Source organism: Sesamum indicum, linkage group LG5 (assembly GCF_026168435.1).
Source record: "Sesamum indicum cultivar Baizhima isolate 11 linkage group LG5, ASM2616843v1, whole genome shotgun sequence".
Taxonomy (NCBI): domain Eukaryota; kingdom Viridiplantae; phylum Streptophyta; class Magnoliopsida; order Lamiales; family Pedaliaceae; genus Sesamum; species Sesamum indicum.
In genome coordinates, this window is record NC_142661.1 from 13700651 (window position 1) to 13722458 (window position 21808).

Here is a 21808-nt window from a genome sequence, read left to right on the forward strand (position 1 = left end):
GTACAGAGGCCACCCATTTCCAATGGAAGAGAATTAGAACGAGGTTATTAGGAATGGTATTACAACATAATAAGAAATTTCGTGTCATCTACTGATAGGCATGTGGAAAGCGGGAGAAGCACCTATGTTACAAGTTGTGGTATGTTGTTATACAATATCACATACTTTATTTTAGCTATTACTTTTTACAACACAAGACTCATTATTTTTCTACAATCTTCAGGCAGACGAGGTGAATGCTCTTGAAACTTTGTGTCGATCTAGACCACTAAATATTGAAGGATATAATCCATTGATGGATAGATTCGAACACAGGTTACATATTATCAAGGAAGCCATAAACCATCAGCCACAATAATTGCTTCTCAATCGGATGATGCTCCTACAACGTCCCACATATAAAGAAAAAGTTCTAGCCAAATGTCTACTGGTTCAGTTGAACGTCATGATGTTAGGGTGGATATAGCGGGTCCTTCTACATTATATACACCTCAGGATTATTACGTGCCTCAATATTATTACATGCCTCAACCGCCTCAAGATGATTTGTTTCAATCGGCTCCATTTATGCCAAACCAAACACAAGATTATTCTTCACAAGTACATCTTTACCTTGTTCTTGATATTAATCAACCATATACACAAGAATACAATATTTCACCAATTCCATTTCCATCATTTAGTGCATATCGTGACAATGTGGAATCTAATTTCGCAACAATATTAAATCGGTTCGGTGGTGATGAAAATGAGGCACAAAATGACCTAGTGCAAAATGTGGGCGAGAAAATAAGACGACCTCAGCGTCAACACCACATACGCAATTGTCGTACGGGTGGACATATTTTACAATTGAAATTGGATACTTCATTGTATTTTTTACAATTGTATAAAAAAATATACACTATTACATTTGTACACTTCATTGTAATTATTTAAATTAATATAATTTTAATATTATAATTTTTTGGACTTTATAATATATTGTTAAAAACTTATTTTATATAATTAATTTATAACAAAAATTAATTAAATGAAATTAATAAAATATATATATAGGCCAAGTCGTGATTTCAAATCGCGACACCAAGTTGTAATTCTAAATTGGCGATTTCTTTAAAAAAACTTATTTTTTTAAGCGAGTCATGATTTCAAATCACGACCCGACATATTAATATTAATATACCTACTGATATTGTAATTGATATGAGATTGATGCAAGCCAAGGCCAAGGATACACCATTGCCAGTGGGTATCAAACTATCCCCTGAGGCAGGAAATCCATTGCAGGATCCATCTAAATATCGTAGACTAATTGGCAAATTATTGTTTACTAACCTTACTAGGCCAGATATATCATATGTTGTGCAACAACTTAGCCAACATTTACAAACTCCTTGCCAACGACATTGGGAAGCTGTTGTTCACTAAGTGAAATACTTGAAGGGCTGTATATCTAGGAGAAGTTCGTTTGACTTTACCTCTCAGTCTTTTCTTGTTCTTCTAGATAGATGTTTGATAACACCAATTCTTCAGTTTGTCTTTAAGGAAAGACATTCTTCACGCTACTGAATCTCGTTGTCCTTTAGGTACTTTGTATGACTGGATTAACATTTCCCTCAATAGATTGCATATCTTTGCGAAGAACATTGGAGCTGCTACTTCTGTTGCTACTCCAATTTGTGAGAAATACTTGCGGAACCAATAGATATATTCATCTATTGCGCAAATACTTCTTCGTTCAAGGCTGAAGAGAGCCTGAGCATATTCTCTAACATTTTCTGCTCTACTTCCTTCGAAGTATCCATCTCCGATGAAGTGTATCTTGATAAGCCTTCCTAGCCAGTTTGCAATCGCGTTGGCTTCGGTATCTTCTGGGTTATTATCCCATCCGATCTTCACAATATCCATCGAAGCTCAACTGAACGAGTTTTATGAAGTTTTTCTTGTCGAGTTCTAGGGTAGTTGCTGCTATCTTGATGGCTGCAAGCCTGCAACCTATTTGTCTATCAACTTCTCGCTATTTTGAAAATCGATAATATCCAGGTTCAGTATAGCGCCATATGAATATAAAGGCTGAAGCATGGTCCTTGTCCAAGGTGTATTTTCAGGCGCTCTCTTTAGATTTCTTCCTGAAATTTCCTTTAGCCCGGTTCCCACAAATGTTGGAGTGGCATTAGTGTGAAAATCCGCACTTTCTCTCATCGGTTGATCCTGTGGAGGATCATTAGAACATGTGCTTCCCTCCAGCGGTAGTAGCGCTCGAGTGATTTCATTTGTTTGGATATTGACTAAATCCACAATCCCAAGTTGGTAAAAGGATTATGTCAATTCTTGTAGACCTGATAGATCCACTCTTGTTACCTCCATTATTTTATAGATTTGATAGATGCGATAATCAGATCTTCTCTAGACTTTGGCTTTCGAATCTCCGTGGCCTTCCCCTTCTGGTCCCTCATTCGTTCTTGTCTGGATTTTGATGTCTCATGATTCTCCCTTTGGTTTCTCTTCAGATCTGCAATTTCTGCCTTCAGATCTGTAAGGTCCTTGTGTAGATCGGGAAGGATCTTAATAACCTCGCCCACCTTTTGGTTCGAAGATTTTATTTTCACATGTATATGAATTAACCTATATCCATAGTCTTGAACAGTCTTTTGTATCTCCCTCAGATCTTGGGAGATCTTCGATGTGTTCGGCTCGAGTTCTTTCCAGTCAGTTCATTTAATCATAATTTTTAGTTATGTAGGAATTTATCCATTCTCCTTCTCCTGGCTGGGATTCTACCATGAACTTCAGTGGAGTATAGACGTCTCACTATATTTCCTGATAATACTTGTCGAACTTCAAAATTTCTCAGTCATTCTTGTTCTTATTTAGGCCTGAGAAGTCTTGGATCATTTCTCTTGGGACCGTTGTAACACTTGTTAAGAATTTCCATAAGAAATTCCCTCTTTTGTATTTTTAGAATTTGGAAATATTCTCTATTATCATTGTAACTCGAACTTTCGTTCGGTTTCATTTTCTTTCAAAGAGTCTCCTCCATTAGTGGATAAATAATATCAAACCTAGTATCTGATATCATCTTCCGAGAGCAGGGGATTAGCATGTATGTAGAGATGAATGAAGACTAAATGTGCAAAATTTTATAAATCCATGGGACTAAAATTGTTGACCAGGGGGCAGTGTGATAATTTATTCATAACACAAGGGTGATTTTTTATTTAAAATTTTTATAGGATTTTTTTTATATTTTCATATATCACAGGGGTCAAAATGAATTTCACCCAAAAAAAAACTGAAGACATTGCTCCAAAATACTTCAAAAACATCCAAACCACATTTCAAAAAGATCAAATTCTCATCAGCATTCTAATTTTCACATCAACGAATCAACTTTTCAGGAAAAAAAAAAAAAGAAAGAAAAATCATATTCGTGATCTTCCCATCCTATGAGGTGGAAATGGAACATATTTTCATAAAACAAATTCTTCAGAAATGAATCCCAAATGAGATTGGAGCCAAACAGAGCATATCATTAATCTCCCGAATATTACCACTCTTTCACCGTTTTTCATCTCCTTTTTCCTTCACTATTTAACTGCCAAGTGCTCACATTCTCACACAATCTCTCTCTCTCTCTCGAGTTTTCTCTTGCTAGATTTTCTTGATTGGCACCTCCGCTCTTAGCTGCTCTATCCCCGCTGCGCCTTTCATACCCATTTCTCCCCTTAAACCATTAATCACCTAAACCCTCAATCTTATGTGCCTTTCAATCCTCAAAATCTTTTAATAGGCATTTATTTCTTACTATATTGTGCAAATTTACTTTTTGGGTTTTTAAGATATATATATATACACACACACATATATAAGATAATGGGAAAAAGAAAGAGAAGTGTCGATGACAATAAAGCACCACCACCCTCAGGTAAATTCATATGATGTTCTTTTTCATGGGAGATTTTAGTGGGAATTCCTATTTATTTCGGATCATTGGATTTTGGATGATGAATTCTTGGTAAATGGGGATTTTCTATTTTTTGTTTAATTGTTTTGGGTCATCGGGTGATCCATTCTTGGTGGGCTTTCACGCTACGTTGTTTGCTGCTGTAATGTGGGTGGAAACTTTCATTCTGAAGCAATTTGCTTGATTGTCTGATTAAGAAATCAATCGCCCTGTTTTTCTTTTCATTTTTCCAGAAGAACAGGTTCATTTACATGCTTGTATGGATAACTATAGGTTGGAATGATTTCTTCTTTGGTAGGTTTTACTGAATACCATTAATGCATGAAATGATTCACGTTGCCTTCTTAGTAAAGGAGATTTTGGATGCACCGTCTTCTGAAATTAGGCTGACTAGTTGTCTTAACGTCGCCAGATGTTCAATTAGGGCATTCGTTATTATTTTGTTGTTGAGGGTAGTGAGCAGTATTGGGATATTCAGTTCCGAGTTCTTTTGTAGTTTAGAACTATGGTGCCTTCAAATTATTCAAGGTAGAGTATGTTTTCAGCAGTTTCATGACTAGAGGAAATATGTCTCCGGTTTCTATCAAGAATAGAAGAATTGATATCTATTCTTTTTTCTGTATGGTTGGGGAGGAGGGGTTAGGCAAGATAATGGTGCATGATTTTAATTGATGGTTTAATGGAGAAGAGCTGCCTCTCTCATGTCTCTTCGATACTTCAGAAAGACTTGTCCTTTCCTTGCTGGAGTTCTTCTAAATGAGCCCTTCTTACTTGGAAATGCTGTCAGAGGTATTGGACGTATAGCAAGATGAAAATGTTGGTTATATGGTCGTGCATGACCTGATAAATCACGGATGGGCTGATTGTTTGATCTCTGGATTCATGCTTGTGAGTGAGAGTAGGTGTCTGTGAAATTATATTATGTTTTTGCTTCTTAGAAGAGTCTCAAATCTTCTTTCTCTTTATGCGGTCTTTGCTGATGCACACCTTTACTTATGAATGCTGGCAAAGATATGCTACCATGGCACTGGGTGAGTGATACTTGGATATTACAAGCACGATAAGATAGATTGTCCTATCCCACGGAAGTATGTTTATCTTCCCTACCCATAGTTGCTTTCGTCCCAAGTTCAACATGTCTTGTGCATTTTTGTCTTTGACATAGTGTTGCTATTTTGTTTACTTTCAACTGTGTATCTGGATGATCCCTTTTGAAAGTGTTCCATCTGTGTCCGGCATATTATGGATATGATCGTGAATATTATACATGTAAATTCTCTTTTTGCTGGTATAGGATGATAAAATTACATGTTTACCCAAATGAATATGAAAGTATCTCCTTGCAGCCCTCCAACTAACACTTAATCCCATGAACTACCAAAAATTTTTGAAGTGGAAGATTCCAGCAGCATGCTGGCTGATTCGTTAAGTAAGATCATGATAACCGACCAATGGACTTGATACATAATTTTGTCCGGAAATAATTAAGCATTTAAGAAAAGTATCCCCAAATAGGTTCCACCGATCATCTACGATATTGCACATTTAAGAGAGACTAGTTTGATCCATATTTAGCTGGCAATCCCTGGAAGTCCTCTAGTTGAGAATTGTGACTGATTGAGGTTTAAGTTTCATGATAGGCACAGGGCCAGTGTTCTCTGTGCAATGGTTTGAGGAGGTTCGATGAAATCTCATGGAAAACTTTTAGAAACACTGACACTGGTCTTTCTTACTTTTATAGCGTGGATTGGGTTTTCCATCTTGGGAAAGCCTTCTTTCATGTTTCATTCCAGACTCTCTTTTTCTTATGCGACCGAACTTCAGAGTTCTGGTTCATTGCCATTGACACACCGTTGTTGCATTGCGCATTTTTTCATAGAGCTTTAACATTGACTAGGTACTGGATAAGTTCAGAGAATATTTGAAATCTGAACACTTCGGTCCTGCCATACGCTTTGTCCATTCCATGGGAAAATTGTTTTAACTGTAGGGAGTTCCAATCTTTTGTCATCACCACAAGCAGTAGAATGATACTTAGTTTTGCATGTTCGATTTTTATTTTCTCAATGGTTCTTGTGGTGCAACTGTCGTCTAGAATATGTGGTTGCCACATTTTTTTGTCTTTTGTGTTTTTGTGATGAATAGTCATTCGGCACTTTGCATTTTGTTTATTTACTGAAATCTGGGTAATCAATGGAATGATTGCTGATCGTATTTTAGTTATGGATTTTAGAGTTCATATCACATGCACCTCAAGTGGATCTGCAGTGCCAACAGGTTTGTTTATCATAGTTCATATTTGATTCTCTCTCTCCTTCTCTCCCAGTCACACACACACACACACATTTTTATATTTAATATTTATTATCCGCAGCGATCTTCTGACCGAGCTGAAAGCAGCGCAACACAGTCTCTACCGTCCATTATGGATGGTTCTGTTAAGAGGCCACCAGGCCACCAATCACCTCTCAATCAAAGCCATGGTTCCAGCCGTACAATATTGTTGCGACATTCTCGTCATCCCTTTGGCCGCCACTATTCTAGACGGAGCTCTACTAACCATTCTGATGCATCTCCTTCTAATTGGAAGAGTACCCCTGTCTATGATACTAAGTTGTCCTTCAAACTTGATAGTAAAGACCTTCCAGACTTCCCGTATAGAGGTGGCTCCTTTCTTTCTAAGTCTATGTCTTACAAGTTACAAATTATCTGAATTCTCCTGTACATAAATTGAAACTTTAAAGGATGCAGCCTTGAAAGATATCTTGTGACGTCTCACATCTCACATCTCATTTATATATTCTTTCCAAATTCCTCACTTTTATGCATTGAGTTTCAGAGGTCAGGGACAGAACATTCTCGAAACCAGAGAGGATAAGGTCAACAAGTTCATTCGCGCAGAATGCAGTACCTGGGGACATGCGAAAGATGGAATGCAGGATATGTCAGAAGCGTTTGAGGAAGAACCCCTTCATTTTCAACAACTCCATCTCATCCAACGATCTCTCTGTGGTAGCCGTTTTAGTTTGTGGTCACGCCTATCACGCTGACTGCCTGGAACAGAAGACGAGCTTTGAGGATAGACAAGATCCACCTTGTCCCATGTGTAAGCCAGATATCCCAGGTGATGCCTAAATACCGTATGTGTTTTTAACATGAAATGTAGAAAAGTAGTCTTCCATTTCTAGAACTCGGTTAGGTGAACATCGCGAGTAGCAGCTATATATCGAGGTGCTCGACTCCTGTGCAGTGCTGGTTTTGCAGTGTTTTTATATAGCCTCCAAGCGAGTTATAACCTTCGGTATTTGGTTATTTAGTTCCAAAGATGCTAATGGCAGTGGAAATGTAATAAGCAGCTATCTATATATACATATTAGGCGTTGTTCTTTGTTTTAATGCAGCATTTTGCTGGTTTTTGCAGTTATCTATACTCTATTATTATTCAAAACAGCAGACTTTCTACTGTTGTCAAATTCTCATTTTCTCTCTTTTTATTTTTTATTTTTGACATTATATTGCCGAATTTTTAATTTCTTACAACTTTCTTTTCTTTTTATTCTTGACATTTTTTATAATTTATAAAATTAAATATTTTAAAAATAATAATTAATTTTTAATTACTTGTGAATGGGCCACACACACAAATATGAATGAAATCTCTGAATCTTTATAAGCTGCAGTTTAAAATTGGTGTAAACATTAAATATTTGGTGGATTTTAATTCATTGAGAGCATTAATTCTGTAATTGTTTCTATCCAAATTTGTAGTTTTTATATCAAAATGTTATTATTTTCCGGATATAATAAAAATCAAAGTAGGATTTACAAAATGAAATATTAATTAAAGCGCGCGTGCACACACACATATATATATATATGTTTATTTATTTGAGGGCATCGACATAATTGCATTTTAATATTTAGAGTGTTTTGAAAAATTACAATTATTAATGTAATGCACGAAAGTTGTTTGTGCAAGTTTTTTCCTTATGTCGATGTATTACGGTTACAACTCCACGGGGTATATTTATAATTTTGTAAGACAAGTGGGTGTCTGTATAATGAACTCTAATTTCAGACGTCGAATGTAATTTACCTTAAAAATATAAAACATAAAAAAAAATAAAAGGATTTATTATTTAGAACACCATTATAGGAAGTTCAAATTTTTATTTATTTTTGTAAGAAACCTATTACATGTCGTTGGAGAACTAATTCTAATCCTCCTTTATTTATAAAAAAATAAAAATAAATAAGAGCATACCAACTTACTCGACACCCTAAAATAAAAGATCAGCATGTAAGTCGAAACAGTCCCAGCCATCTCTTTGGCACTTTCTTCTTCTTTCCTTTGTTTTTGTGTTGACGACTTCCTTCTCTTACAACAACGCTCTCCTACAAAGGGGAAAGCCACAAGTTTTACACTCAATACAACGTAAATTGTAAGAACTTGGGTAGTAAATTAGGACTAAAGAGACATAGATTTGTTCGTAATGAGTCATTTTACGACGTTTAAATAAGGACATACAATATCGATCTGATTAATTTGACCAAACTAAAGTTATTCTAACCAGAGTTATTTGTGTTCCCAAATTAATGATTTTAAACCTTTTAAGTGAGTAGGATGGGCTCCGATCCAGTCAAGGTCAAGTTTGCCAAAACTCGAAATTCTTGGATATGGGGCGTAATAGGTAGAGCCTTGTGTACACGGTTCAAAATTTTTAAAATATTGACAATTAATTTGTAAAAATCAACAATATCATAACTTTATAAGTATTAAAAATAATATTATTGAAATACTAATTTTTCTTTATAAATTTATATGTGCATGTATTAGGCTTTAAAATATTTGAACTTTAAGAACATAGGTTAATTATTTTTATATACATTAAAACATTTATATACTATTTTAAATCATTATCTAACTTTAGATAAACTATCAATTTGTCTATTATACATAAATATAAATAAAACATATACATAATTTTTCATATACGTATAAATATACTTAATATAAATATATATAAAATACATTAAAAGAATTGGTTTGGATCCAAAATCCAACTTAAAACACACTTATGGCTTTCAGGCCAGTCCGAGTCTAACCCGAACCCATTACCATCCCTACTTAACCTGATCGGTTGAACGTTATCAAACCAAAAAAGAGGGTCTTACTTGTGGTGGAGTCATGGCAGGAAGTTGCATTTCTTGAGCAGTGAGTGGTGGTGGACTCTCGTCCTGTCTCTTGGGAATGGATAATAGTTCAGACTCTTTGGCTGTCATTTCTGAAACTTCAACTGTTGAAGTGCTGGACTTGGATGTGTTCCCTTCGTCCATTTCCAGGCTCAACTGCCAGGCCAGACAGGATGTTACTTCAACTCTCACAAACCTATAATATTTCTCAGATATATATATTATTGCATTCTATTAGGCTATAAGAAATACGACTTTTCGTCTCGTAAAAAGTAATTAACTGCAGTTTGTGATTGGCTGTTTGTCCCGGCCCACGAGGTCAAAACTCTAGTCACATCTAATAATCATGATAAATATTTTAACTGGTGATCAGCACTTAAGTTTCACATTTCTTGGTTCAACCATGGTTGAATCAGTAGCCGCTATAAGCCGTATTCTTTTATAATATATAGAATAATCAATTTCTTTTGTAGTTGCAAGAAACCTGCAGTACTCGGTTCTCAAGCAGGACGAGCCGCTCTATGAGCGTGCCTTTCCGGTGGACTTCGTCCAGAGCCGACGACAGAGTCTTGCACTCGTCGACGTTGCTCCCCGCATCCACTGCACAAGTATTGCCACAGAAATCTCTCCTTGACAAGCTATGCTTCTCCTCTAAAAGCTGCAGCTGTAACATTCCAAACCAAGAACATCACTACTCATCCAACACGTAAACACCAAACTTCCATGTTGTATTATACCGATGTACTATCATTTATAATGAAATTTATATTTACCGGAAAAAAAAGAACCTTCCATATCCCATAAAAAAAAAAAAGGAATCACATACAAGGCGATCAAGACGATCCAATCGTGGGATGACGGGCATGAACGTAGCGGCCGTTTCTTGGCTCTCGTCGTGCTCCATGGCCGTCGTCGTGCTATCGCTTCGAGAAATTCTTGTGAGGTTTTCTTCTTAGGTTATATGTATGAAAGAGAGATGGGAAGATAAAGTGAAGATTTGAGTAGATGAGATTGATTGGAGATTGAGGTTGGTTAGTAATGGCAACTACCATGCCCATACTCTTGTTGTCATTATTGTATTGGCGTATCTTAACTGCGTCGTCTGCCTCAGCCTCTCCATCGCACGCTATGCTTCGCAACAGCTGCCCAACGCTTCAATTATTGGAATATGATTATATGAATGACCTCTTCCCACGCGGTACAATACCAAACCCATTTATTACTTTTGTCAAACTTAATTTATTTTCCCATTCCTCGTCATGATAATTTTATTTTATCCAATCTTCTGCCGTGTTCACTCGAACTCTTGCTCGAATCAAGTTTAATCAAATCAAATTAATTACAGAATAAATGTGATATATTTACTATATGATTAGTCACTTTCTCTCATGTCAGTTACATGATAATAAGTGAATTGTATTTATCATATAATTGATTGAGATCCAACCAGTCGAGTTCGGACTAGAATTTCCCGCATGAAAAATATGGCTTGTTTTTGGAAACTTATGTTTGATCACTGTAATTTTGTCAATTTGCCACATAATCTTGTTACAATAGTCATTGATTTTTGCCAGAAATTTGTACAATCTTGTTGCTATGGGACAAAATAGCACGCCTTACACAGTAGCCAGGAACCTGCGCTTTGAGCGGGAGGCTACGACAGGATTTTTTCCCCGGCAAAATTGAGGATCATTTGACGTGACAATTTTCAAAATTTAAGTGACTGTAGAGTTAAACTTTGAATTGATCATTTTATTTTTATCATTAAAAATATTGATTGTTCGATGACTTTTTTTCACCGAAAAGTTGACTGAGGAATTGGAATAAAACAATATATGAAATTTATGATGCAAAGATAAAAAAACGAAGATAATTAGAGACTATATTGGTTTTAGGAAAAAAGATTAATTTATTAAGGTTCTATTCATAAAATTCTAGTCCAAATTAGAACAATCGTTATGTGCAGTGGAGAGTGACCTATTATATGATAAGTATAATATACTTGTTATGGTGTGCAATAAAAAAAGAACGATAGTAATTAAACAAAATAAATTTACATATTATGTGATTAATTTGGTTCAGTAATACTTACTTGGGCCGCAAAAAGTTAATCTTTTCTTCCTGTTATTCGGTAAATTCAGAACTTTGCAAAATACGCTATCGAAATTGTATTAGTTTCCTAAATTATGAAATAATCTTTTATTTTCTTGAGGCTAGATTTGGATTGAAGCATTTCCAGCTCAGAGCAAGCCCAGATCACGCGGAGATGCTTGCGGTGATTGCTGCCGTGAAACTCCGCGCGGGACGATTGTCTGTCAACCATCAACAGGCTGGATTGTTTAGTTCTTTGGTCTTTTGCTTTTGTTCCTCGTCCAGCTGATACTTCGGCCTCGCACAATGGCAGTTCAACTCAGAAGGATTGTCTTGATGATCCTACCTGATGTTTCTTTTCAATATGTTTACTCTCTTACAAAAACAAAAATAGATAAGTTAATGAAATAGACATAAAGCACGTTATAAAATACGGAAAAAAGGTAGTGATTTTTCAACTTATAAGACGTAAGATCTTATTTTTAAAAAAATATATCGAAATTCTTGAATAAAATAAAGTCACGAAACTCATAACAAATTGTATTAATTTGAAAACAATAAACTAACTAGTTAAGATATTTGAGACAAAGTTGGGAACTCGTTACTTTTTTTAAAGGAGCTAAACCGCTAGACTTTATAGAAATTATAGGGCTTAATGCAATTTATCCCCTGTGATATTGTAAATGAATAAATTGCCCTTTTATAAAAAAAATTGTAATTTAACCCCTTATGTTTTTCAAATGAAGCAATTTACCCCATTTAGGGAGGTTAATTGCATCATTTTAAAAAATACAGGAGGTTAAATTGTTGTATTTTAAAAATATTTGAAAATAAATTACTATTTTTTTTCTGTAAAAGAATAATTTGTACATTTAGAATATCATACGAGGGTAACATGCTTCATGTTAGCTTAAATAAAGGAATCAACCCCACCGTACCGAAATTTCAACTTGAGCACAATTGAATCAATTTATGGAACCATACACACCCCTATCAAAATTAGTGAATAGTTCCTCGAATGCTCCCCCTTTCTAGTGCTCTAGGAGAGTTGTCTCTTTTTGTGAAGTACTATTTTTTATCAAAAAAAAATATATATTTTGAAAAATTAACCTTATTTATAAAGTCTATACTATTACAAATATATATATATATTTATCATGTATGAATGCCCGGGGTTAATATTTCCCCATAGCTATAAATGCTGCTTTTTCAAGAATGGGGTGTTGTCAATACCATGGTTCATCATGTGGTCATTTTTATGCAAGTGAGGTGGTTATGGTCATGGTAATGATAGGGGGCATCATAATACAAGGATTAATCTCAATATTCATAAGAACAATGGAAAAAATACAAAGATTTAATAAGAGTATACTCTAAAGGGATAATTATATTTGCACCCCCTGACTTATGGTCTACTTACACAAATCATTCATATTTTTTGTAGAATTACAGAAATAACCTCTAATAGCCAAAAATAGGGGTAGTTTGTGTAATAATGCTAATATTTTTAGGGGTGTTTGTAATTTTTCAAAAAAGTAAGGGATGATTTGTGTAAGTAATAATAAAATCTTGGTGGGTGTATGTGTAATTATCTAAAAGATATGAGTGGTTTGTTAAACAGGTCATAGATCAATGGGTGTAAATGTAATTATCCCTACCATAAATGGAGATTTTTTCCATAGATGTGGATGTCTGAACATTGATTTCGTGTCTGTTGTATGACACAACACTTGGTTAATATCAGGCTTCTAGGAAGTGAATGGTAAAGAAGTTGAGACTACGGGTATAAATAAGTCGAGCTCGACCTTTTTTTGTGAGCTCGAGTTCAATTCTTACATGATGAGCTCGAGCTCGACTCGAACTTGGTATAATTTTTTTAATTGTTATTATAATATTAAATCATGGGATCAATTCACCAAATTTTTACATAAATTTATAGGTAATAAAATAGATTGCATAGTGTGTATACTATGTTATAAATATACCAAAATATAGTATGAAATTTTAATTTATTGTTATAAATATATACTACTAATTAGTTTAGTAGTTATATAATTAGTAAAATATACCAAAAAAAAAATCATACTGAACAATTTAAAATTATAAAAATTTATCCATTATCTGAAATAATGCAATTGAAATACATAAAAATATTTTATAGTTGAGTTAATATATGTTCACAATCTGCAACAAATTTATATATTTATAAATGTTAGTATTACATTGATATAACTATCATCTTATATTGTTGAACAACATGGGCTAATTGGGCCATCAAAATTCAGATCAAACCGTCAGATATGATCAAACTTACAGAAAAATATATTTGGTAAAGTTTTAGACTTGTCGGATATACGGATGTCGAGATATCATACTCGGAACATAAGAGTAATCATTCAAGATAGTGCATCGTTGAATTAAACCATGTGATTTTAAATCATACCAATTGATATGATATAATAGATACAATCTTATATATATATATATATATATATTTAAATTTGATTATAATAGGGTGTCGGAATTTTAAGATATCGTAATTATTATTTAAATCTTTTGATCTCATTATATATATAATAAAATAATAATTAAAATAATTAAAATTGTTCAACCATCATTACTATTATAATTATCATTATTTTTAAATTAATTCATCGACATAGGGGACTATTCACCTAGCCTCTAGTGTCATAAATAGTTGTTAGACGACAACCAATAGTAGGTTATTTCTGGTTATTAGTTATTAGTTTAATTAATGATTTTGGTCTCACTCCCAAGTCTAGCTGAGGGGAACCTAAAAAGTCACAAGCAAATCACGAAAAGTGAAAAAATTAATTTGTAATTAATTTCGAAAGAGGTGAATTAATCTAATTAGAATAAATTATTTCTTGGAGAGCATAAATGATTGGATTATTTACGAGGAATAATCTATTATATGGATAGTTCAAAAGTTAATTAATTAGATTAATTGAATATTGGATTTAGTGTTTTAAATTGATTGGATTAATTTAAATAAGGCTTGTGCTAATTAATTAATAAATTGAATTTATTGATTAATTAGGAATGGACTTGTCTAAAAAGTGGATTGGATTCATTGATTAGACTTGGGCTAAAAATAATTAGCTGGACTAATTATGTTGACTGCGGGCTTAACTAATTAAGTGGATTGATTTCATTTAATTAATCAAGTGTATTTTAGGTTTGTGAATATTTATAAATATTTACTTGAGCTCTTTCTATTGGATATTTTATTTAATTAGATTAAATATTAAATCCAACAAAATTAGTAAATGGGCTCAATTTAATTTGTTGACAAGTTAATTGAACATGGTTTGAATGCCTGAAGCCCTAACCCATGTTGACCTTTTCTAGGTCAAATGGCTAAATATTATAGAAAAAGTGGACAAGTTTTTTGGTAAGTGGGAGAGACATGGCACATGTGGAAGTTAGAATATTTGTGTAATCTATGTAATTTCTCAATATTTGTGTCATTTTTATAATTAAAAAGTTTCTGAAAATAATCATTTTTGAAAATTTTAATTTATAAAATAGTAATTTTCTTGAATTTTTGGGTATATATTGTTGGGTAATATTTGTTGTCGAATAATATTTGGTGGGTAATTTTTGGTTGATTATGAATTGTTGGGTTTATTTGGTTAATTGTTAATTGGGTTTACAAACTAATTTTTCTGAATATATTACAGATTTTATTTTAATTTTTCTGTAATTTTTCAAATTTTTTTTTGTTTTTTTCTGCATTTTCTTGCAATTTACTATATTTTTATGTCATTTTTGATAAATTAGAAAATTTTAGAAAGTTGGAAAATTAAAAAAAAAATTCTTTGGATTTTATATATTTTAGAAAAATTATTGGATTTAGCACATATCTTAGGAAATTTTTGAGTTTTAGCAAAATAATAGGAAAAACAAATATAATTTTAGGAAAAAAAAATTGAGATTTAGACCACATTATAATGTAGTTTATAATAAACTGCAATTAATATAATATACTTTATAATAAATAAATTATTATAATATATATTTTATACATACTATTAGGATATAGGAAAATATAAGATATAAGGATTTAGAAGAAATATAGGAAAATAATATTAATTACGATAATTCAAAATTTTTCCGATAGTTAGATTAGTTATATAATTATTAGAATAATCATTAGAATATTTAAATAATTAGAACAATTATGAAATCTGAGAAAATTATAATTGTTAAAAAAATTTATATATTATATTAATTATAAAAATTCAACAGTTAATATTTACTATAATTTTATAAATCATGTCTAATGGTGATCCACCTCCTCTAGGATGTGGACGAGGCAGCGGTTATAGCCCGCCGATTCCACCACCACCGGTGATTATTCCCAAGTTGCAGAAGCAGTATTCCAACCACCCTCACCACCTGACATGGCTGGCCCTTAGCCAGCACACTTGGTCCAGATGAGGTCGGACCATCTACTGCCGCATCGCTAGCAGATCCTGTATGTCCATGGGCTGCACCACTACCAGTAGTCCCCCCACTATCAACGCGCTGGTATATCAGTCTTTATGTATGCGAAATAATTTTTTTATGTAATTTTTGCATAATTTTTTTTTAGAAAATGACTAATCAACATGTTATTTCAGGTCTATTTGCATATTTCACAAACACATCAATGCGGTGGTGCGAGAACACTATCCCCACCCCTGGGGATGTTTGTGGCAAGTGTCGCCAGAGCACCAATAATTTTTGTTTGAGAGCTTGAATGTAAATTTTTTTCTAAATTTTTTATATTATCATATAATTTAAATTCCTTTGAATATTTTAAATTTTTTTGTCTTTTTCTAAGATATTGCAGATGACGTACTAGTGGAACCGTAAAGATGAGTCCATATAGCGGGTCTTCCATATGTGGGCAGGCAAGTTAATCCGGAAGTGGTTCGCCGTCGTCTGGGCTAGCTGACAAGACCGATATGGCTGGCCAACAAGGTCTAACACTAACTGCATCTATATTGGGCTAGAGCAAACTTTAAGGATGAGTCGGGCGGAAAACAAGGTCAATCGATCGGCTAACCCGCGGCGGTAGCTATTGTCTACTGTGCGAGACCTTCCTCTGTCAGCATGAACAAAAAAAAAAATGGTAAGTACTTTTATTTCTTTAAATTTTTATTAATAAATTATTAATATTTTACTAATTTTTCTTTAATGTACTAGAGTCGAATCTCAATCAGCATGTGAACCAGATCAGTTATTCTCCAAATGCTATAAGAAGACCAACGCCAGCTGGAGTGGACCGAGGGCAACGCAAGTGACTGTAGGTAATAATTATTTAAAATATTTTGTTTGTTTATTTTTTGTAATACTACTATTTTTGCTTGTTTTGTAGACGACATTCTAGAAGCTGCTGGAAGATCACCAACCTCAGGCTATGGCGATGGGCAGGATTCTCCGGCCTCATCTGAGGGCTTGGTGGGTATGACCGAGCGTAGCTGTGACTGGCAGCGGACGGACACAAGAACAAAGGTCGTGAATTTGGCCTTAATTTTGAGGCCCACAACTCGAGCTAGACCTACACATTACCTTCACCACCACACCGCCACGCTTCGAGATGGAGGATAGGATGACGAGGCTGGAGACAATGATGGTCGACATAATGACCATGATGATGTTGATGAGGCCAGTGCCTCGACTGTCAGCGCGTCACAGCCTCCGGCGAACCCCCCACCCTGGACAATGACGAGGAGGTCGGGGGAAGATTAGATTTTTTTTTTATATTTGTAAATGATCGTTTGGTTTGTGTGATAGGATTAGGCGTGACAGGATTAGATAGGATCGAAAATTGAATAATTATTAATCCTATCTTACATTATATGATGTTTGATTTGAGGTATTGCATGTGGGATATTTTATTTGATAATATAATATGGTGTTGGTTTAAAGGATTATAGCACATGATTAAATGTAAAAGACTATAAAGGGTATCTATTTTTAAAGTATTTATATTTTTATATTGTAAGTTGTGAATGGTTTAAAAAAATAAAAAAACCACTAAATTACTTATTGATATACAATTGCTTAAAATAAAATTAATTTGTGAAATATATATATATTTTTTTTCAATATTTAAATAAAGCCGAAGTTGAAAATATGTACTCAATTAAGTAATTAATGATAAAAACTCAAACGAATGTCCAAAAAAGAAAGAAGTAATATCTTTACTATTTTTTACTATTAAATTACTATGATTTAAAATATATTATTTTAATCATATACAAGCTTCACAAATAATAAGGGAAAAATACAGCGCACCCCCCTGTGATATGGGCAATGTGCATGATACCCCCCTGTGATATAAAAAATACCAAATTACCTCCCTGTGAAAATTTTATTGGAGCAATTGGACCCTTGCGAGTGGAAGGTGTGGCGCACGCGCCAATATTGCGACTGGGGGCCATATTTATATTGTTTTTTGACAATTTTGCCCCTCTTTCATCAAATGAAAGAGATTAAGTGCAAAATACCCCCCTGTGTTAGTGTAACGAGCAAATTACCCCCCTGCATTTTTTTCAAATAAAAGTGCAGCAACTTGCTCATATGTTATTGCAATTTCTCCTTCTTCCACTTGTTTCTCACGTTTTTTTCTCTAAAACAGAGAAAATCTCAAGGTCATCTGCCTCATTCTGTATTTTAACTTTTTTGACATTTTGTGACCGGATTCCTCATGCTTAAATTTCAGAAATAGAAGTTGAAAATGTACAGAAAAAATAAACATCAACACTAAACAAAATTGATAAACATAAAATTGAATTCCATTAGAAAGGATTGAAACTTGATATTTTTGTTACTGCCACATTACAAAAGGAACTGAGTGCCATATTATAGACAGTTTTTTTCACATTTACAAAAGGAGGCCATTTACCCAAAAAAAAAAAAGCCATTTACCCAAAAAAAAAGGCCATTTACAAGATGAAGATGCAGTCTAAACTACTCTTGTTGTCTTCTCTTTTGTCTCTCTTTTATCTTGTCCAAAACTTGTGAAATAGTTGGCCTCTTGTTATATCTCCTAGTTGCAGGTATTGAAGAAGCTGCTGGAGTATCATTCCCCAACAAGGATGCATTTTTAGGGCCTTGATAGCCTACCTGCTGCTACATTAAATTTGAATTTAGAAAATATTTGTTACAGTTGGGTTGGTTAAAAAGTATTTTAATAAAGAAGAACATACCTGGGTTGCAAAGTCAGGTGCAGGTGCAGGTGGTTGTACTACATTGCTGTTTTTTCTCTTTTCTTTTGATGTAGCCTGCAAATTGTGATAAAAAATGAGTTTAAGAAAAACGATGAAGGGATAAAACAGAAACAGCATAATTCATTGAACATGCTTGATGTTACCTTTTTACTTGGTTGCTCCTGACTTAAAGTGGGGGGGGCTTGAGATCCATGTGGGATTTCTACTGGAACAACAACATTTGTCTGAAAAATAATTAATTTTGTTACATAACAGATTATATGACATATTAAAAAATTGACACAAACCTTGAAAAACTTCGACTTTCGATGTATTTCATTCTCAATCTCAACCCCATCCAATCCCTGACCCTCTATACCCTGCCCCTCACAGTCCTTCCTCCCATCACCCTCACACTCATCCCCCCCCACCCCCTGCCCCTCACAGTCCTTTCTCCCATCACCCTCACTCTCATTCCCATCCCCATCCAATTCATCAAAATCTATTCCATCTAACAAGTATCTAATTTCTTCTTCCTGCTCCTTTTCAACTGGATTACCTTAGCTATCTACGACTAGAATAGGTTCAACATCCTCTTCCTCTACATAAATATTTACTGGAACATCCAAGTTTTTATGACAATTTTGTAGGTCAACCAAACAAATATCAGGGCATTCTTCTTTAATTTGTCTTATGCCCCATTCTAATGGTAGAGTGGGATCTTTATAATAAAATTTAAGCACTGACTTTTTCCCCCCGCACTGTTCATACATTTCTCCTAATTCATATAAACCCAAATAATCCAAATCTAATTTCTCAAATACTTTCTTGTGCCCTCCTACATAACTAAGTTTAGGATGTTTTACAAATTTTCCACCCCACCAAAAATTTATGTCATGTGTTTGAAACATCTGCACATAAATGAAACAAACCACAAAAAAAATAATGCTTCAGCAAGAAGCAAAACCATAACAATAAAAGCACAGTAACTTCCCAACAATAAAAAAACATTTAATAATGCTTCAGCAAGAAGCAAAACCCTGACACAGGGTGCTTTTCATGTACATAACAATAAAAGCATAACATTATTTAATCAAAGTATATATTGACTAAAAAAATAGACCCAACACATTTGGGACCACAAAATGGAATAAAAAAAAACAGTATAGATAGAAATGCCTACCTTAACTGCTTCCAAATCAGATGCTTTGTCAGTTTTTCCCACACAAGACCATTCAAAATATTGGTCACAGCCAAACCAAGTGTCAGCAGATCCGCTCTAGACTATGAACTGCGAGATATAGTAAAAGGGACCAGCCGTTATTGTATAAAATATTTATGATAAATCAAGAACAGAAACCTAGACACTTCTGTTATTGAAAGAAAAACAACTTAAATCACAACAAAAAATTACGCAGAAAATTCTGAGTTCATCTTTTGCCGAGGTAAAGTCACTAATAAACACCACAAGAACATTAGAAACAACAAATGCTTCAGGAACAGTGCAAGATCTTGATTGACCAAATAACTCAAAACACAAACCCTGCAGTTCACAATCAGAAAAATTGACACCCAATATTTCTTTATCCTTGACCCAAACAAATTTCACATTCCATTTTCTAGTACTTTGGGAAAGACACAATCTTTAAAACAACATAATACCAACAGAGCAATTCCCACAATTTAACAACTAAAATACTGAAAATTAGGTACGCCAACACAATCAGCCAGGGAATTTAACAACAAATAAAACACAAATAAACTAAATAAAATGAACAAACAAAAAAAATAGCAGCCTCATAAATAGAAAACACGGACACAAAATGCTCTTTAATGGGATTGAGAAATAAAGACAAGCTGTTCAACCCCAAGAAAAAATAATGGACACCAGGTGTTTGTTGAAATGTACCTTTGAGATGAATCCTCAAGTCCCCAGAAAGGCAAGAATGCTAGAACAGAAAGCTAGACACTTCTGCTGCAATTACACTCTTCTTTCTCTCAATTCTTTCCAAATGACTTTCTCTCTACATTCTGCTGCGAATTTCACACAGTTTAGCAGCAAAATATTGCATAATTACAGTAATATACACGCTGGAATACAACAATAATTACAGCAATTACAATAAAATGAAAAGCAAAGGAGCCCGGCTTCTTACTCCAAAATCTGGCCATACCACGCTGGAAATTGCGACAAAAGTATTCAGAAAAAGGATTTTCAAAATCCGGCCATATCGGGATTATTTTTTGAGCGACGGCGTTTGGCGAAGGGAAAGGGAAATCGGAGCTTGAAATAGAGAAAACTGACCTCGAGATAGCGAAAATCGTTGTTGCAGTCGCGGGCAACGACGTTTGAATGGATTTCGCCGGCGGTGGTGGTGGATTTAGTCGCCTCTCAGTCGCCTCTCAATCGCCTCTCACGCTTCTTTCTCTCTTGCTAGAAACAAAAATATGAAAACCCTAGGTTTGACTAAAGTCAGCATTTTCAAATATAAGGAGGGGTATTTTTGTCTTTTACCCTTCTCACCAATATTTAATTCATGTAGGGAGGCAGTGTGCTACAGTATTTAATTGACAGGGAGGTATTTTGCGTTTTTTTTTAACACAAGGGAGTAATTTGCTCTTTATCAATAACACAGGGTGTATTTTGCTTTTAACCCCAAATAATAAAAATAAAAAATTGCATAAAATCTCCGGTCGTGAGGCGGAGCTCTTAAGGTGGAAATAGAGGCGTGCAGCGGTGTAGGGGGCGGGGGGTGTGGTTGGCCCTCGAAGAAGATGAGGATGTTGTGCATCTTTTTCTTTCTTTCTTTTTATTTTTTTTAATTTTATAAATTTTAATATATGAATTACATTAATTATGTGTTTTTATGTTTAAATATAAATATATTAAAATACAAAAATTTATTTTTTGTAATTTATATAAATAATATAATTTCAAAATATTCAATACAAATTAAATTAACTAGTATTATTTTAGAAAAAATATCATGTAAATTTATTTCCTATAATTTATATAAATAATATAATTTTAAAATATATTCAACACAAAATCAAATTAACTAATAATATTTTATGAAAAAAACATGTATTTTAATTTTAAATATATATAAATATTAAAATAATCCTAAATATTTGATATTTTCATATATATGTATACTAATATAATTTGATGTAATGATACATTTTACATATAAATATTTCATGAATACTAATTGTTCAGTATTTTGTAATATTTTTTAGTAAAATGTGAAAAAGGTAAAGAACTAATCAGAAAAATAAAAAGAGGAGATAATGGCATAAGACAGGGGTAATTTTGTCCATTCAAAATGGTCAA

The 21808-nt window shown here is 33.7% G+C and overlaps 2 protein-coding genes and 1 long non-coding RNA gene across 5 annotated transcripts; 1 reads left to right on the forward strand and 2 right to left on the reverse strand.

Annotated features, from left to right (window-relative positions):
• Window positions 1-3557: 3557 nt before the first annotated feature.
• On the forward strand, window positions 3558-7363 carry LOC105162239 (uncharacterized). Of its 2 annotated transcripts, none has more exons than XM_011080234.3 (4): window positions 3558-3928; window positions 6188-6244; window positions 6342-6630; window positions 6807-7363. In XM_011080234.3, exons 1-4 carry the CDS (start codon window positions 3902-3904, stop codon window positions 7100-7102), a joined length of 669 nt encoding a protein of 222 aa, XP_011078536.1. In that variant the 5' UTR covers window positions 3558-3901; the 3' UTR covers window positions 7103-7363. The 2 variants fall into 2 exon arrangements, with proteins under 2 accessions (XP_011078536.1, XP_011078535.1); XM_011080233.3 differs by having other exon boundaries at window positions 3562-3928; window positions 6201-6244.
• Window positions 7364-8117: 754 nt separating this feature from the next.
• Window positions 8118-10298, reverse strand: LOC105162309 (uncharacterized). The gene is made up of 4 exons (XM_011080319.3): window positions 9987-10298; window positions 9645-9824; window positions 9143-9316; window positions 8118-8362 (listed from the first exon to the last, which is right to left on the reverse strand). The coding sequence occupies exons 1-4, from the start codon at window positions 10062-10064 to the stop codon at window positions 8261-8263; spliced, it is 534 nt and encodes a 177-aa protein (XP_011078621.1). The 5' UTR covers window positions 10065-10298; the 3' UTR covers window positions 8118-8260.
• Window positions 10299-18038: 7740 nt separating this feature from the next.
• On the reverse strand, window positions 18039-21077 carry LOC105162238 (uncharacterized). 2 transcript variants are annotated; one of them, XR_016065466.1, is made up of 6 exons: window positions 20780-21077; window positions 20384-20508; window positions 19658-19765; window positions 18639-18719; window positions 18475-18549; window positions 18039-18394 (listed from the first exon to the last, which is right to left on the reverse strand). It is a non-coding gene; the product is annotated as an uncharacterized LOC105162238 (long non-coding RNA). The 2 variants fall into 2 exon arrangements; XR_847826.3 differs by having other exon boundaries at window positions 20384-20505; window positions 20780-21074.
• Between the last annotated feature and the right edge of the window lie 731 nt (window positions 21078-21808).

Coding starts and splice junctions, on each gene's coding strand:
- LOC105162239 (XM_011080233.3), top strand. CDS start 3,877: ATGGGAAAAAGAAAGAGAAGTGTCGATGACAATAAAGCACCACCACCC. Junction 3,929..6,200: donor TAAAGCACCACCACCCTCAG/GTAAATTCATAT, acceptor TATGGATTTTAG/AGTTCATATCACATGCACCT. Junction 6,245..6,341: donor TGGATCTGCAGTGCCAACAG/GTTTGTTTATCA, acceptor TATTATCCGCAG/CGATCTTCTGACCGAGCTGA.
- LOC105162309 (XM_011080319.3), bottom strand. CDS start 10,064: ATGGAGCACGACGAGAGCCAAGAAACGGCCGCTACGTTCATGCCCGTC. Junction 9,825..9,986: donor TGGATCGTCTTGATCGCCTT/GTATGTGATTCC, acceptor GGAATGTTACAG/CTGCAGCTTTTAGAGGAGAA. Junction 8,363..9,142: donor CTGCCATGACTCCACCACAA/GTAAGACCCTCT, acceptor TCCCCTTTGTAG/GAGAGCGTTGTTGTAAGAGA.